We start from the raw sequence: 17,178 nt of genomic DNA, 5'->3' as shown, positions 1-17,178 counted from the left end.
GCCGACATCACGCGACAAAAACTTTTTTCAAATTGAGCCACATACGCTGTCGAGCCTTTGACACAAATGAGTTATATGTAATCAGAGTTCACACGATCAAAAAAAAAAATTCCAAAAAAAGGTGCGGCGGCATTATTTTTGTGACGAATTGTTTCGAACATTAACATGTACGCGCATTTGACGTAAACAAAAGTCAACTCAGGCTTACACCCATAATGGCATGTGAATATAAAGAACATAACAAAATTCACCTCTATAAACATTTTTTAACAAATTCATTTTAGACTAATAATAATAAAATATTAACAAAGTTAGCGCATGTCGCTTTTCAAAATCAAATGAGAAGTGGTTGTCACTTATAAAAATTGAAAAATTCATTTTCCATATTCACACCACACGTCTTGTTTTCATAAATGGGATTTCACAATAGGGTTACATCATCATTTCAGCGCAGTAGAACATTTCGAGTGGTATTCAAAACGAAGAACACGAGAACAATCGTCTTTAAACAAAACAAACAAACAAACAAATACAACTAGAACATTATTTAGGCTGGAAATATTTAGTAATATATATATAACAATAAGACTAATAAATAGTGCAGGTTAGGGCCTTCTTTATGTAAATCGTCCGCCACAACCCGAGATGGGAAAAATTAAAGTTAGCCAATTAAAAAGAATATTGTTATTCAGCTTTTAAACACAGTGGAAATATAGCTTTAAATATCGGTAAAAGAAATGTACGCGAGAATGAGCAATAAATAAAAAAGGGTGGAACATGTTTGATGTGGGTGAGATTTGTTAGTTTTGACGGACCAAACAGTGATTGTAGTAGTAAAAGCAAAAAACAATTTTTATGTAACGATAACGAATGGGTTTTTTCTGCTATTGTTTGCTGCATAAAACTGCGGCTACGTGTTACTGTGATGACTTTTAAACAAATTGAACATGTTGACTTCTGACGAATTCAACATGTACATCATTGGCCTCATCCAAATCATCTATAAACCAATCTTGATTTAACGCGCACCATTTTCTCCAGTAGTGACGACACTTATGGAACCAAAACCAGAGAAATGCAGCGTCTAATATAATACCAAAGCCGTTCACCACGTAAAATATCAAACACGCTGTCGACTTGCAGCTCTCAGAAGCGTTCACATATATTGACAACACGTTCAAAAATAAGCCAATAAAAAAGACGGAAAACCATATGAGTGGAATGGGCCGATCTTCCGGTTTGCGCCACTGAAAAAGAATAAAATAGTGAGACAACACGCTAAAAAGTAAAGTCACAGAAAGGTAAGTTTAATTTGTACATCATGCTTTATTGACGAACAACTAACTGTTTTTATAAGAGACAAATTGCTCAGTAAAAAATCATGCGGAAACAACAGAAGAAGTCCGGAGGAAATAAGTCTGTCGATAACAAATAAAAATCAGTTGTTGAACCATACCAAAGCAATGTTGTGATTAATTTTGCGGATTTTCACATCAGATTTACACAGCTCGCATTGATTTTTAACACTTTTTTTAAACCACGTGACCAGACACGAAGCATGCACATAACGGCTTGAACCAGAGCACCGACATGGTGCTATCAGTCGGTCGTCGCCAGAACTAAAACAAAAGTGTACCTAGATAACTACCATTAACGAACTCGAATTTTGGAGATTCACTAAGTTCTTTGATCATCTTCTCTGACTTCTTGTCAATTTAATTGAGTTTTCACGCTTAACATCAGTCAGGAGGGGGGGGGGGGGGGGGGGAGCAATCACGTGATGAAATTAACTAACAAAACTTGATTAAAAAAACAGCAAAACGCCACCTGTCACAGGTGCTGTCACATACTTATGTATCGCCGGCTAAAAAAATTCTGTATAACAAAAATTCTGCAGTAAACTATGTGGTGGACAAATACAAACCTGTGACATATTCTACAGATCACTGATTCTGAGCTCTGTGATGTTTCGTACGATCGTTGGTGAAAAACTACTCGACACGGTCCAATCTATGATATTCAAATACACAATATCAAACAAACAAACAAATAAACAAACAAAAATTTATCAAAAGTAACCATTGTCAGGGTCAACAATAGCTTACAATTTTTTGCAGCAAATCCGACCTCTCACTGTTCCACTCAATATAAAAAAATCAGCCTCAACTATATTCACCATTTTCGCACTCACCGCTAACTGTCTTTACTTAAACATGACAGGTAATTCTAAAAACTGTCATTGCATGGCCTCAACACACTGACGACGGCGACTTATGTCATTTACGGCAGAATGACGTTGTCGAAAGTTTGCTTATTAGTGAATTATAATGCATGCCAATTGAGAAGATGTATTATGATGCTTATACCGACAGACAGTTTAAAACATTATCCACACTTGATTATATAAACACTCCAACATCTGCACACGTACACAAATTAAATGTCAAAGTTATTAAAATATTTTTACAGAAAAAATATCGTTTCCTTCGCTGTTCATACTACCTGAAAAGCAGGCTCATGAACTAAACACAGAACGTAACACTGCAAACCACCAATTATAAAAGTTTTATTACAATCATAATAAGAGCAAGTTATGAATATGTTAGCTTTGACATAAACTATAGTTAGAAGTATATTATCGTATATTATAAGCAAACCAAACTTCTTTATCCGGCCAAAGCAACAACGTAATGACTTTGTTACATGGAGTCAAACGCAGCAAACAGCCAATATAGCAAGCTTATTAAGGCTGATTATATATTGCCAAGCTGTATTTACGTGAAGAACATATTAAGAATATATCAAGCTGATATTTGTTTAAAAATTAGAAATATCAAGGCTGAAACAAAAATGCACTATTCGTCTTAAAAAAACATTTCTGTAAAACGGCCAGCCTCTGAACTTTCCGTGTCAGACAGGTTTTTCTTTTCTTTTAGACTTCAGCTCAACTTGTGAAATTCAAGAACTATTTAAATTTATGCAAGCATTCTGATTTCTAAGTTACGCGTTCTGTAATGTCAATGAAAATGTGGATACTTCACTGCGCATTCGTTTTGCGGTAGAAAATTGGGGAACAATTGTTTTTTGTTCTTGAAAAAAACATGATTGTGCTAGACAGGTATCTATCTTAGATGGGAAATAGTAGACGCTAGTCGCCTTAGTCAGGTGGTCATCTTATAGAGTAGCAAATGACCATGAACACATCGGGGTCGTTTAAGACAGTTGGTCTCTTATACGAGTGGTAGTTATAGCAGGTTTGACTGCATTTCAAAAAGCACAAAAGGAATCGCTTTCAAAAAAATTGTTGTGTTCAGTCCTCAGTCTACATGAATTCTTGTTGTATTTTTCCTTCTTAAGAAACAGTTTATGCATGTAATAAAATCAATATTAAAAGCCCATTCTTGCTGAATATCAGATTTAACAACTTTGGTAATACCATATTTCACCCAGTGCACCTCGTTAAATATCTGCTTATTATTTTGCTACCCTAATATGAACAATAAAAATATTATTGATGCTAAAATTTTTGATGAAGTCAGCAATGACATCTCTATATACAAAAATCTTCAAATCTTTTCTTAGCCATTGCGTGCAAGTGTTTAAAAAGATACTAATTAGGGTTGTGTTTTTCGATTACGCCATCAATGCTGCAGTTTGGTAAAGGGTTTGGCAAATTATGGGGTAATGGACAAATTTCTGTCTGACGTGGGCCCTAATTTGATAGGAAGGATTTTTCAACCCAAAACAGAATTGATAACCAGAAAACAAAAACCTTATAAAACGACAAAAGAAAATTTACAATCAGCACATCATATATGCCAAAAATCGAACTTTAACTTTTCACCCTAAAATTAGTATGAGTAAGAGGTGGCGAAAGTTTTATTCAAGACTTTTCTCAGAAGAGAAAGATATGGATTACCCTAAAACATTTTGAATTTAATTACGATGCAAATTCTTTGAGTATTTTTAAAATGAACATAGTATTCTTATTGGCAATTTTAATCCATAGTTTCTGACACTCTGGCAGTTACTTAGTGGACACCACTGATTTTAGTCGTTATAATGAAAGCAGGGGATGGTGTCGGTTATATTCATATGTTCATTGTCATAGAAATATTTAGCACACTTTGACTACTGCAATATTATTTATTGATGTTGGTGTGATGCATTGATGTTGTAGTGTAATATTAGCTTTCCCCTGCGCCAGGTAATAATTGAAGATTTAGAGAAGTATTTTAACAGGCACTGCTATTGAGATAAAGGTGTTAAAGTTCGCAGTTTCTAATAATACAAGAAATTTCATTGTCCAAACTATTTAGTTTTAAAACCACAAACTTAAATGTATCGGAATATCGCATCCATAAACACTCTTAAAATATTTTGAATAATTTATGATTTATGTTTGAAAATGCAAATCTCAGATTTTAAAAATTCTTCTTTTGATAAAAAAGGACAATTTTTTAAGTTTGTTAACATCAAACTGTATTGTATACCAGATGTACGACACAGTCTGAGCATTTGAATCACTAATTTATAATAATTCAATAAAAAGTTGCGCATTGTGAACTAACAACAAATCTTATAAACAATACCTCCTGATGTTCAGGGTAAACATGTCCACGGGAATGTTGCAACCTTAGTGCAACTGTTTCTGAACGGTTTGAAGTTTCATTAATAGTAATATGTCTAGCTGTTGTTGAATAACCAACTTGTCTAAATATAAAAAAAAAAAAAAAAATGCTGACAGAATATTTACACAATTTGATCACTCCAATGTGGCTACTGAAACCTAAGGGTCAAATTCAATTTAATCAAATACATTTTAAGTACAAATTTACAAATGTCTTTATAATTGCAAGTTTAGGTACAGGAGTTTTCCTTCCAGTCGCACCTATTCTTGCGTAAAACTCTTCCTGCGTAAGGTACATTTTTATTTGCTAAAGGGGAACTAAACACAAAAATTATTTTTTGATATATTGTCAAAAATAGGGACGTATAAAAATAAGAAGACTGGATCTAGTAACAAAAACGACGTTGCAAAGTGCAGCACTCAGCAAACTGCTGCGAGAAGTATGAATCCTAAAAGACATCAAGCAAATAAGAATTGTTTAAACTTATATTTTTTAAACACAAATCAAAAAAACTATGATCCAAATTGTTCGTCGAGCGATGAGTTTTCCTCACTTTCTAAAAGTAAATTGATGAACACATAAATAAAACCAAATGTAAAAAGTAAATGCATTTTTTACTAAAAATAAATCTTTCTCATTTGTCAGAAAAGCACCAAAAGTTTTTCTCAAACAATCAAGTTATCTTCATAAAAAATGGGCATTTTAAAACATTTTTGATGCATTGTTATTTCCTGGTTGATAACAATTTTATATTCGCAGATTGTTTACGAAAAAATTAAATTATATCAATGAAGGAGAACATAAGTTCATCATTTTTTTTATTCTATTGTTGATGGATCTCACACTGAGAAATTGCATATTAAATGAGAAACAATTCAGGGTGTAATAAAAACAATTTTTTCCACTAGGAAAGAACTGTATCACCAGAACTAGATTTTAAAACTGTGTGCCTATATAAACGTTTTTGTTTTGCTTTTGTTTGATAACATCGGTTCACCCATTAGCTCACTCTAGCAAAATAATATTTCAGTGTTTACCCGCAGTCAAAAATTAGATTCTTATTCACGTAAACCTGAAATACAAAATAATGTTCTGTGAGTTCTGAAAGAAGATAACCATAAGAGGTCAAAAGGATGAAAATCAAAAAAATTAAAAACTTAAAAATGGAAAAGGGGAGCAAATGAGTAAAGTAACATCAATAAAATGAAAGCGAACATAAATTATACAGTGGTATGGATTTGAAGACCTATGAATATATGCAAATACCAAGAAAACTTTATTGTTTGCATTTAATAAATTCAAGACAAACAAATAATATCCCTCTGGAAACAATTGTCAGTAATGTGTTACAAGCAAATATAAAATGCAGAATCTTTTGGTAAAGTCTCTTTTCTTCTGATTGTCTGCAACCATTTTTTACGAAGTATTTTTATTAAAACTGAGCTCTTTTTCATGAGGGAGCGACTTGTACAACCAAAAGCTGAACAACTTCGGATATTTATATAAAATAAGATTGAATTGCTTGATATTTTATCAAAGTTATCAACGATTTCAAAAATTTGTAGCTCAAACAAATCAGGCGCTACATAAAATCGAATTTTTCTGCACTTTGCAACGTCACAAACCACGTTCATCCCAGTCTTTTTTTACGGAATTAGGGGTCAGGATTTGTAGCCATATTTAGAGGCGATAGAGTTCGTATTTATATGCCACTTCAGAGTAATATGAAACAGTAAGACTACTTTAATGTGTTTTCTTATGGTAGTAGTAACAATGTATCAAAAAATATTTGTTTAGAGCCCCTTTAACTGTTTCATGTATTTCTTTGATGAGGATGTGCTTTAAAGACAGTAAAAACAAGACTAAAGCTAACAACAAGGAATAAAAAAGGGTCAAAAGAAGTATTTTTCACCAAAATAAAATCAAAAAGTATATAATATATATATCCAATATGTTGGTAAAACATGATCTTTGAAAATTGTTTATTTCTCTTAGGCATCATTCTTTTCAACAGAACACCAACAGAGAAAATTAGAAAACAATACATTACAAACAGATTTCCAAAAATATTAAACAATTTGCTTTGATGTTTGCAACTCACTGTTGTTTGCATGTAAAAATATTTACTTGCATGCTTATTCTTATGTAATTCGTGCAATGAACATAAAACTACATAACATGCAGATAAAGGGACAATTAACACCAACAAATATATACTTCTTTTTCAATAGAAATAACATGAAAACTAGCGTTAGAACAACGTTATTTACAATGTTGTAAAGCTTAAAATTTTCCTCTAACTTTTAACAAACCTTAACACTCATCTTTAACACAAGCAGATTTTATAAGATTTGGAAATAATTACTGTGTTCTGCAACGTTGACCATGAACAGAACTTTAACTTATTTCTGTTTTTAGCAAACCCCTTTGAAATTTTATATATATAAGAAGTACTTTTCAGACAAACCAGGCAACTGGTAGTTTAGACTTTAAAATTCACAATCTGTATAACTAAAATTTGGAAATCAAACTTTTCATGAAATTTTATTGATCTTTAGGTCAGTACAATTAAGAAATACATATAATGCAAAGAATATCGAATATCCAAGTCAGAAACTGTATACATTATTCATTTTATTATTACCAGCTTTTTAAGTTCCACTGGTAACCCATAATCACGATTAAGGTGTGAAAAATAAGTATATATACTTACTGTAAAACTGTTTCAAAGTCAGCCACTAATACACTATTCTTTTCATTTTTGTTGTTGCTAATAAAGTTTGTACTTTTACTCAATACCAATCCATTAAATTTGTCAATTGTCACATCTGCATACAAATCATCACACGATTTACACTTATAAGCCACTATAGTTTTTTCCTTGTCATTCACAACAGAATTGACTTTTTCAGTGTGTGGTGCAATTTTAGCTGTCACTCCAGTACTAATTTTGTCCACATCATTGATGTCAGTGTCTTCTGGTGTTTCAAGTAATAAACCTTTTTCTTCAGAAGGTTGAACCATTTTTAAATTGCAACACTTTTAAAATCACATTATTTTTTAAAAAATATGTAAATATACCTAAAAATTAATATATAATATAAGAGGAAGAAATGATTGTAACTTGTCTTCAGTTTTTCCAATCACAAGAATGTATTGAATCTCTTTTTTATAAAAAAAACTTTTCTAGTTTGAAAATTTAATAAAAAATAAATGGTGGAATACATCTTGCCATAAAATAATATATGACCAAGAACAGGTTACAGAGTTGTTTATTAGCAGTTCAGTCTTGGCTTATTTAATCAGCTTTAACCACAGCTCATTTCAAGGCTCACAATGTGCAAAAATATGAGAACTTACTTAATCAACACTGAATAACTTCTCTTCTCTTTAGCAATCAGCCAAATTAAAATAAAATCTTAGAATAAAAAAGAATTTGACAAGATGTTAAATAAAAAACAGCAGTCTTGCAACTTTAATTTTTGTGTCTTTAATGTCTGGAGTTTATTAAATTCTGTGAATAGTCTGAAAATTAGATGCAATCATTCCCTTATGGTTTATAGCAACAACAATTAAAACAACATATTAAGCCAGGGGTTAAACTAAATTGCACTCCCAATAATACTCTATCATGTCAGACCAAAGGTTCTGTCAATCACAAATAACCATGCCAAATAATTTTCTGCATTCCTCTACAAGTTGTATTGAGCATCACTTATGGTGTAAACATTAGTTTAAACTTATCTGTTCTGGCTTTCACCAAAAAAATACCATAACCACTTAACATAGGATTATAGGACACATGTTGTTGCAAATCCAAATTTAACTGAAATTACAAAAAATGCTATTACAATTTATAATACATATTTTGTGCATTGATGGGTCTTTGCTGACATCATCAAAATTCACATAAATTTTTAATTGCTTTTTTTCATTGTTCTTTTATTAAAGTGAATTTTACGAGCTTATTGAGTATACATATATGGGGTAAAAATCCTCTTATTTTTTTTAACATAAATTAGGATGGATTTTGGGTGAACTAATTGGCAATGTGATATTGTACAGACCAGATTATACGAAAACTTCCTCCTCTACAAGTAAAATCTTCATCAAAAAAAAATTGTACCACTGGATATAGCTCAAAGAGAGAAACCTGACCTGCAATACATTTTTGCGATAAAAGCTGCATTGTTTGCCCTCGTATAACAGCATTTTCAGCAAGTCAACAGCCTCATATTCTAACACACATGGGGAAACTGGTTCTTGCTTTGCAACACTTTATACATTAATATCATATTTAGAGTTTATGAAATAAATCTTTTGAACAAAAACTCAAATTTGTCAGACAGTATTGTCCTACGATTGGGCAGGATGAGTTTTGACGCAGCAAAAAAAGTAGCTATAAATGCTGTAGCTAGCATTTATTATACATTTGGAATTTATATATAACTTGTAGCAGCCAAATTTTAAAATAAAATTAGATGAAGTTAGCTAACTAAGAATCTATATTATAACATTTGTATAGGTCTTTCTGTCACGCAAAATATTATTGCAAGTAGCGAGACACATGCAATGCAAAGGACCGCAAGTAGTGAGACACATGCAATAAAAAGGACGAGCAGACGCATGGATTTTTCTACAGGAGACGGACTAGTATGGTTAAATATTTCCGATTTTTTATACTGAGCTATTAACTATAGTTGGACATCACCCATACCTGATATAATATTTCAGTCTTTTGATTTGTCAAGACAAGTTTTAACTCACTTTTATTTAAGAAGTACAGCCTAAAAATTTTCTTGTTGTTTTTGTCCTCCAAGATTGGACATTGGTGTTTTGCTGATTGAGAGGTTCAGTCTTACGACCAGCCACTCACTGTCTAAAGATTAATTATTTTTAAGATGGGCAAATTCCAAGACTGCGCAGAACAGTATCATGGGAAACCATCTTCGAGACTACGTTGTTTCATGAGTTTTACACTTATTAAGAATTGAAAAAAGAAGTAAGTTGTTACAAATTAAGGTGGCTCTGTCTGACCATCAAGAAAAGTGAAATATTTTGAAAAGAGAAGTTAGTGGTAAGCAGCTAGCTTATATACAATTCCTTCACATAGCTGTGTTTTAAGTAGGGTCAACTGCTAATAAAATACTAGCTACATTTCATGCCATTTCTTCAGAAAATTAGAATTATTTATAATGTCCCATGGTCAAAGCCTTATTAAATTCACTCTGTTTACTTCCCTTTTTTAATATAGGAAAATAGGAAATGAGCAAACAACTAAACTGTGAAGAGGTGTTTGAATGTACATGGTGTTGTTGATTTTATAGGTAGCAAGCCAGCTTCATTTGTTTCTTTGTTATGTTATTTTTTATGCAAACATTTTACCTTTCAGAGAAGTGTGGTGAAAATGATGCTTTAGATGGCTACAGGGAAGAAATTGCTTAACTAGTTTTGCAGCTAATGGTAATGTTAAGCCCTCTTATTTTTCATCTCCATTGCAGCGAGTGGGTACAGATGACTTATATGTCGTACCACATCGCATAGTCGTAGTTCAATAACGTCAAATTAATTCAATTAGCTAGTCATATAGCTACCTAACACCTTTTCCTCTTCTTGTGCTAAACCAAAAATAACCCCCTCTCTAAAAATATTAGTATCATCGTTTCAACGGATGGCTTTTTCAGGAACCATGATTCTTCGCCGCCGTGTCCTGATTTTCCACTGTTATTTTAAAAACAGCCGTTCTTTTTTCCGCTAAGTGCTAGTTCTTTTTCCTGCATTTTAAGAACCTTTTAATAAAGACAAAAAAATCATTGTCAAAAAATATTTTTGCTGAAAGTTTTTCAAAACTTTTAAACTTCTAAAGGCGTTAATATGTTCTTTATAAACAACATAAAACGTGGGCGGTTGCGGGTATAAATTAACGATGCTTTAATTGGAAGTAGAAATCTCCATATGGAAGCAATAGATTGTATAATTAGCGAACTTGTATTCAAAATTTTAGAATTCTGCAAACAAGTTGTCTTCAATCAAAATAGATCAACCTTTTTTTCTGCCGGTCGCCCCCAAGTGGCGTTAATTTTTTGACAAGTGGCAATGTTAGGGCCGAAATTTTGTAAAATATCCTATTCCAGGAAATCAACGAGACACAAAATGAAAGCTAATTTGGAAAATTCGTGTTAATTAAATGCCCCTTTATTAAAATGTAACGTAAATATCCAGAACATTACAAAGTAACTAGTTAATTTAAAACCTGTAATGAAAGTTTTTCAGTAATTACAATACAAAGCTCACACACACTCATAATTTGTTTTCTTTGTTTTTGATTGACGAAAAAAATTATTATCATTCTCGTACGATTTACTCACCTAATGTGTTTAAAGAAGACAATTGGGGCCAGTTGATATTGTAAAACCGTTCTAAAGAATTAAATGGTTGTCAAATAAACACATTCTCGAAATAAAGATAAACATATTTCTTGATTCGCGTTATTTTAATTTTATAGGACAGTTGAACTGAATTGCGTTAATTAAATTGTAGTTTATAAGTTGTTATAGGCATTCGTATCAATTTCCTTCACGTTGATATCGTGATCGTTAATTTATGTCTCGTTAAAATTCCTGGAATAATGCAGGCAAAAAGTTTTGGTTTTATTTTTTTCAAACTTATATAACATCTTCATGGCTTAGATGGGAAGTACTAGAGTCTTTAATGTCATTGTGAGCTATGCAAACCCAATTAGGGTTCGCGCTCTCCCAGTAACTCTCTGCAACATCCAACGGCGCATACAGTGTGCCATCTTCCTAATTTTCCTCATCCAGCTTGGGTTAACCCGTTGCTATGATATCATTCACTCGCCCATATTGAATCGCCGCCAAGGCGAATCGAACCGTTCTTACGCACAGAGTGCGAGAGTTAAAACCACTGCCGCAGCACCACAAAATAAGCGTCGCCCGGACGGGGGCCCTTAATTATCAGAACAATTTTGTGTCCTCTGCGGGTGAGATGACAATCCACTGTATTTTATCCCGATAAAAATAATGGCGGTAACAACAGTGAAATAATTTTTCGACTGCATGAAGAACAGGCTTTTTGGCGAGCTGAAATGGCAAATTCTTTGTATTTAGAGCATTACCTAGAAAGTAAGTATGACATGTTTTAACATCTCAGAATCATAGCTGGCCCTTCTACAACATCATCAGCAGACAAATTATCCTCGTCCCAATCAAACTCAGTGTTAAGCAACCTCTGATAATGATTCTTCCAAGCTACCCTTTTCTCCTCCTCTGTGCTAGTAAAATTGCATATTCATAGGTTCAATCTACACAATCTACGACGATCTTTTCGCTTTATACGATCCCGTTTTCATCATTTTTAAACGATCTACGGCGGTCTTTCCGTTTTCTAGCATCCCGTTTTCATGATTTTTAAGCAGCACTGTATATTGCATTTTTACTCTTCTCTGAACAGTCAGCTAGTTTGCCAGTCTTAACTGTTAGAAAATGTAGGGGAGAATATTAAAAAGTATCAGGATTTTGAGCTAAAAGATGCCAGGAAAATGTCAGCATTGTCAAGAAAATTGGGGTAAACTCTTGAATGGACACCCTGGATTTAATTTCCACAAAGTATTAAAAAAACATATAATATAGGTATATATTATCAAATGAACACAAACCACAGTGTTAAAAAGACATAAAAATCAGTTGTTGTAGGATCCTTGCTTTTGTGAAAAGAGTTTAGTTAACTTTGATAGAAGATGATGTCTGATATTTTGCAATAGATTACAAAAAAATGCTTTCCATTTTTTTAAAGTACTGATTAACTACTGGAATTTCACTACTTCTTAATATGGCTGATAACAGAAGGTAGGGGAGGGTTCAACTATCAATTTAAGATGGAAAAAAATTACTACAGTAATGTTTTGATGGTTATTTGATTGTTTATGGCTTTTTTTTTTAGCTTCATATTTAAAGAAATGTGTTTACTTTTGAATTACATTTCACCTTAGAAACATTCTATAGTTTTTCGTATTAATGTTTTTTTCCTGTGATAACAAACTTTTTTGCATCTCTTTTTTAAAACTTAATGAAATTTTCATTTTCATTTTGTGTAACTTTCATTTAATGAAACGAAATAGTTTTGTTTTTTCATTTAGTATAAAGTGTTGTTTTGGGCTAGACTTTAAGTAACCCCTTTATCTTTTCACTAAAGAAAACTACTGGTCTTGTGTATCACTACAATAACTTTGTACTAATTTTCCGTTCCTAAATAAATAAAGGCACTGCATTGCTGCAAGGCCAAGCACCAAGTACATTGTGAATTGATCACCCTTCATTTTCGATAAACACCAATAAAAAAACCAAAACAATTTTTGCTATTTCCCAATACCCAGATAGATATCTGACTGCATTGTATATATGGGAAACAATTGTCTTTAAAGTCTGTGTAAACTGTTAAAGGAATAACAGACAATTAATCAAACTTTTTTTTTTATGCCATAAATCTATATCCTTTAGGATGATTCAGAGTCTGGATTATACTAGCAGCACACATTTATTTATACAACTGCGTATTTACATATATTTCTTTTGTAGGCATTGAAAGTCTACCATACGATTTACAGCGTAACTTTTCATTGCAAAGAGATTTGGATCAGAGAGCTCATGGTAAGACTTACAAACTGCTTTGACAGGAACCAATGAGTAGACAAATCTAGGCATCAATTATGTATGCTCTTTCCACCAGTTTGTGAGTAAATAGATTTGTCCATATGTTTTAAATATGAAATTGTTTACTTCTTACCTAAACTTTTTTTACAAATTTTAATGATTTAGTTGAAAGATTTATTTTTAGGGAAATACAGTCAAAGAACATGTTCAATATTTTTGCAGGCCTATCAATAAGAGAAAGCGATCGCACAATAAATGGCGCGCCCCAAGCTTCATTAATTTTGTTTGCACAAGCAATCCCGAAATAAAAAATGTTTGAAGAAAATTCGAAATTGTAAATTAACAAAATTCCTTTGGCACTTTCAGAATTACTGCATCTTTGCGTGTGCGAGAGCGATTACTCTGCCCTTATTGACAGGCCTGTTTTGTGACATTTATATGTACCATGCTTGAAAACATTATTCTAGTGGAAAAATTAATATAAAAAAGGATCTGCTAATAATGACCACTTCAAAATTTTTGTGCTGCCCTTGCTTACGCAAACCCACTGACTTGCTCATGCATACGGCTGAGTATGTGGGTGGAATACCTTTTCAGACAAAACAAAGTTGGACAAAAGTGACTAGGTTTTTTGACTAGAATTATGTCTGACTAATAATTTTGTTCCACTAATAATTTTTTTTCAAAACCAGTCTTCGGACAGCTGTTGAGCTGTAAAATTCTATATTTTCTAAAACCAATGACACAAAGAAATAAAAAAACAATATATCTTAATAGTGACAAAAGCTATTCTTCGAAATGAACTTTAATTTTAATGAAGATTATGATATTCTGATTGAGCAAGGAGGTTTAAAGAAAGAAGGAGATACATCTCAGTAGTTTCTATTGAAACCATCTGTTGTTGATTTGCAGGTTGCTGTATTGTTTTCAAATTCAGTTTTTTAAACAAAATTTTTTAAAATCTTGCGCGTAAATTATAAAAGTAACTGTTGCTCATTGTTATTTCTGCATAATTATAAATTTTTTCTAGCGGTGAAAACTCGTTTGCTTTGTATTTTGATCGTTTAAAATCAGTTTTTACACATTTCTGGTGGTATATGCAGAAAATGAGTAAAATCAGCCGAATATGAGGGAAATTATGGTAACATAAAGATAAAAAAACAACATTAGAAAATAAAAACGCAAAGAAATAAAAGTAAATCATTGCCCAACGAAAAACGCATAATTAGAGATATCAATCTTTTAACTGACGCTGTGCTAGGAGGGAATATACAAAAATACCTACAAGATATAAAATTATATCATATCTCATGGCAACAATTGACACAATACAAGCTGCAATACCGGCTGAATCGTTTTGAAAGTAGAGGAAATAAACTTTACCAGCATTAATTCTTATAGCTCAACAGAGTGATGTGTTTTATATGTGTTTGGTAAAGTTCTTAATATGTTTTTTGAAAGTTTTGCTTTGTCGTTAAAATACTCGTCTCACTCTCGGCATGTAAAAATACAGCAAAAGCGGCGCAACGGATGGGTTCAAAGGAGCACATAAAAATAAAAGAAATTTGAATAGAATTTAAATGGACGTTGTTGAGATGATCTCCTTCTCGCTTTAAACTTCCTTGGATTGAGAAATAAAAGTCTGATTAAATAAATAAAAGCTTGTGGCTGTCCTTTTTTGAAAATTGTCCTTTTCAACCTTACACACATAGTAAAAAGAGCTTTTTTTCTTAAAATTATGTAGTCTGAGAAATTTTAAAAAAGGATAAAATTATTAGGCAGACTAAAGTGAGTAATAATTTTGTCCAACTAAAATTTTGTCCGACTTTGTTTTGTCCGATATAGGTATCCATATTACCGCAGGGGATGAACAAAAAAATCACATCTTCAAGATGGAATAAACACAAAGTTATTTAAAAAAATTATGCTTGTACCAAAATGAATAAGTTTAATTGCACCAGTATCTCATGTTATTCTGTTTTACTGCAATAATAACCATACTGTAAAAGCTTACATTACATTGCAACACCATCACAATAAGATTATTTGTTGATACCACTTGAACATGGTGCTTAAGGCTAAAATACATGGTAAGTTTAAACGGACTGTTAGTTGTAAGAAAAAACTTATAAGTTTAGTTGCAGGTAATACACCTGTTTACACGGTAAGTTAAAACGTATAAGTTTTTTAAAATTTTTTTTTTACAGTAAATACCAAATAAAGAACATGTATATCTTTTTCATTGCGGTTATTGCTATAGCAGCAGAAGGGGAAAGGGTAGAAGAAAAAAAGCGGATTAGCACTGGTTGCGATTAAAAAACCGAAAAAATATGCTCAAATCTTTAGTTTGAACAATAGCTCATTAATCATTCTGTTATTTTCAATAGAAAAAACGTAGCAAAAGTTGTACATGCCCATCTTTTAAAAAAACTTATAAAACCGAAAAAAGTTGTACATCTTTCCTGTTTACACGGTAAGTTTCTTTATCATACATTTAAACAGTCCGTTTAAACTTACAGTGTATTTTAGCCTTTAGTTGAATGTGCATGTAACGCAGATATGTGCAAAGACATGAATTATCATGCAGCTAAACAGCTTGGCTTTGTTTTGTATCAACTTAACAAGCACGTCGCAAATGCATAGCCTTGGCTCATTTAATTTTAGAAAGACTAGCTGTTGGGTGGTGGAGGTTTTGCCATGTATGGAATATATTCTATTTTATTTTTAGATCTCTTGGATGATATAGATAAATTATGTGAGGAGTATATTTCAAAGGTTCGAGACTTACCTCCAATTGAAAGAAAAGATTTTTTCTCAAAAATTGAAAATGCATTTCAAAAAAGTCGAGAATATGGTGATGATAAAGTCCAGTTAGCTGTGCAAACATACGAAATGGTAAGCTTTGCATTATAAAAACTAATGTAGGTAATTAGTTATTGAGTTTTTAGCCTGCACTTGGTCTGGATGGGAGCGTGCTAAAAATGCTTAAAATGTATATGTATACACATAAAAAGCAATTATAGAGATGAAATAATGTTTAGCATTGTGGCAACAAATAACCATAATTTCTGTATTTTTAGTGTCCATCATATTTTAACAACCTCCATTGTTTTCACTAAATATTTGCACCATGGTATATAATGTATTCTTTTCTTATAGACAGTTTTTTTGTGGCTGTGCTTCACAGAAGGCTATTTTGCCTCCATTATTCAAAGTCATTTTCATAAGTCCTTTTCTGTGTGCCCGTTATTATAAACAATTTTTGTTGACCTTTTGAGAGCATAAGTTTTCTAAATAAAATCCTCATATTTTGTAAGTCAATATCTGGAGCCATGTACAATCACATGTGCGCGTGCAAGCACACATGTAATATGTCATAATACGAATGATAAAACACTTGTCTAATATTTCTTTAGGGATAATAAAAATTGGGGATAATAGTATCTCAATTGTGCGAGACAGGCTATTAACATCACAACGTTGGAGGGTGTCACGAATCTGCCTTTTTTTTAAAAAAAAACACATGCAAGAGTTTTATGCTAAGCAGAGAATTGTTTTATCTAATTCATAGTACTAACCCTAGCTTGATCTAGCTTCTAAACTACAGAGTTACCCTAAGTTGTAAAACAAGAAGACACAACTTTCTGTACTTTTAAATTCTTATTTGCTTTTTTCTGTTTTAAAATTTCACTGTAAAAAGAATTAATAAAAATAATACTTAAAAATCGCCTGTGCAAAAAAATTACATGTGCAATAAACAGCTTCAAAATTAACTACGTGTGAATTACAGCACATGCACAGAAAAGGTCCTGGCAAAATCCTATTAAGTAAGGTGTAAAAAGAAAACCCACTGTACAATTCAAAGGCACCAGCTCCAG

At 32.1% G+C, this 17,178-nt stretch overlaps 2 protein-coding genes across 3 annotated transcripts in view; one reads left to right on the top strand and one right to left on the bottom strand.

Annotated features, from left to right (window-relative positions):
• Window positions 1-471: 471 nt before the first annotated feature.
• LOC130641643 (uncharacterized) lies at window positions 472-7,734 on the bottom strand. Its single transcript, XM_057448522.1, has 5 exons — window positions 7,345-7,734; window positions 4,593-4,713; window positions 1,925-2,010; window positions 1,457-1,619; window positions 472-1,247 (listed from the first exon to the last, which is right to left on the bottom strand). Exons 1-5 carry the CDS (start codon window positions 7,653-7,655, stop codon window positions 933-935), a joined length of 996 nt encoding a protein of 331 aa, XP_057304505.1. The 5' UTR covers window positions 7,656-7,734; the 3' UTR covers window positions 472-932.
• Window positions 7,735-11,615: 3,881 nt separating this feature from the next.
• Window positions 11,616-17,178, top strand: part of LOC130641639 (inhibitor of growth protein 4-like) — a 59,812-nt gene continuing 54,249 nt past the window's right edge. For both annotated transcript variants that reach the window (XM_057448519.1, XM_057448518.1), the window contains exons 1-3: window positions 11,616-11,773; window positions 13,226-13,297; window positions 16,029-16,195. In XM_057448519.1, the coding sequence (XP_057304502.1) occupies window positions 11,737-11,773; window positions 13,226-13,297; window positions 16,029-16,195 (276 nt within the window). In that variant the 5' untranslated portion in view covers window positions 11,616-11,736. The remainder of the gene's footprint in view (window positions 11,774-13,225; window positions 13,298-16,028; window positions 16,196-17,178) is intronic.

Source organism: Hydractinia symbiolongicarpus, chromosome 4, assembly GCF_029227915.1.
Source record: "Hydractinia symbiolongicarpus strain clone_291-10 chromosome 4, HSymV2.1, whole genome shotgun sequence".
NCBI classification, from domain to species: domain Eukaryota; kingdom Metazoa; phylum Cnidaria; class Hydrozoa; order Anthoathecata; family Hydractiniidae; genus Hydractinia; species Hydractinia symbiolongicarpus.
Note: the sequence above shows the minus strand (reverse complement) of the source record. Positions and strands in the feature narration are given on the sequence as shown.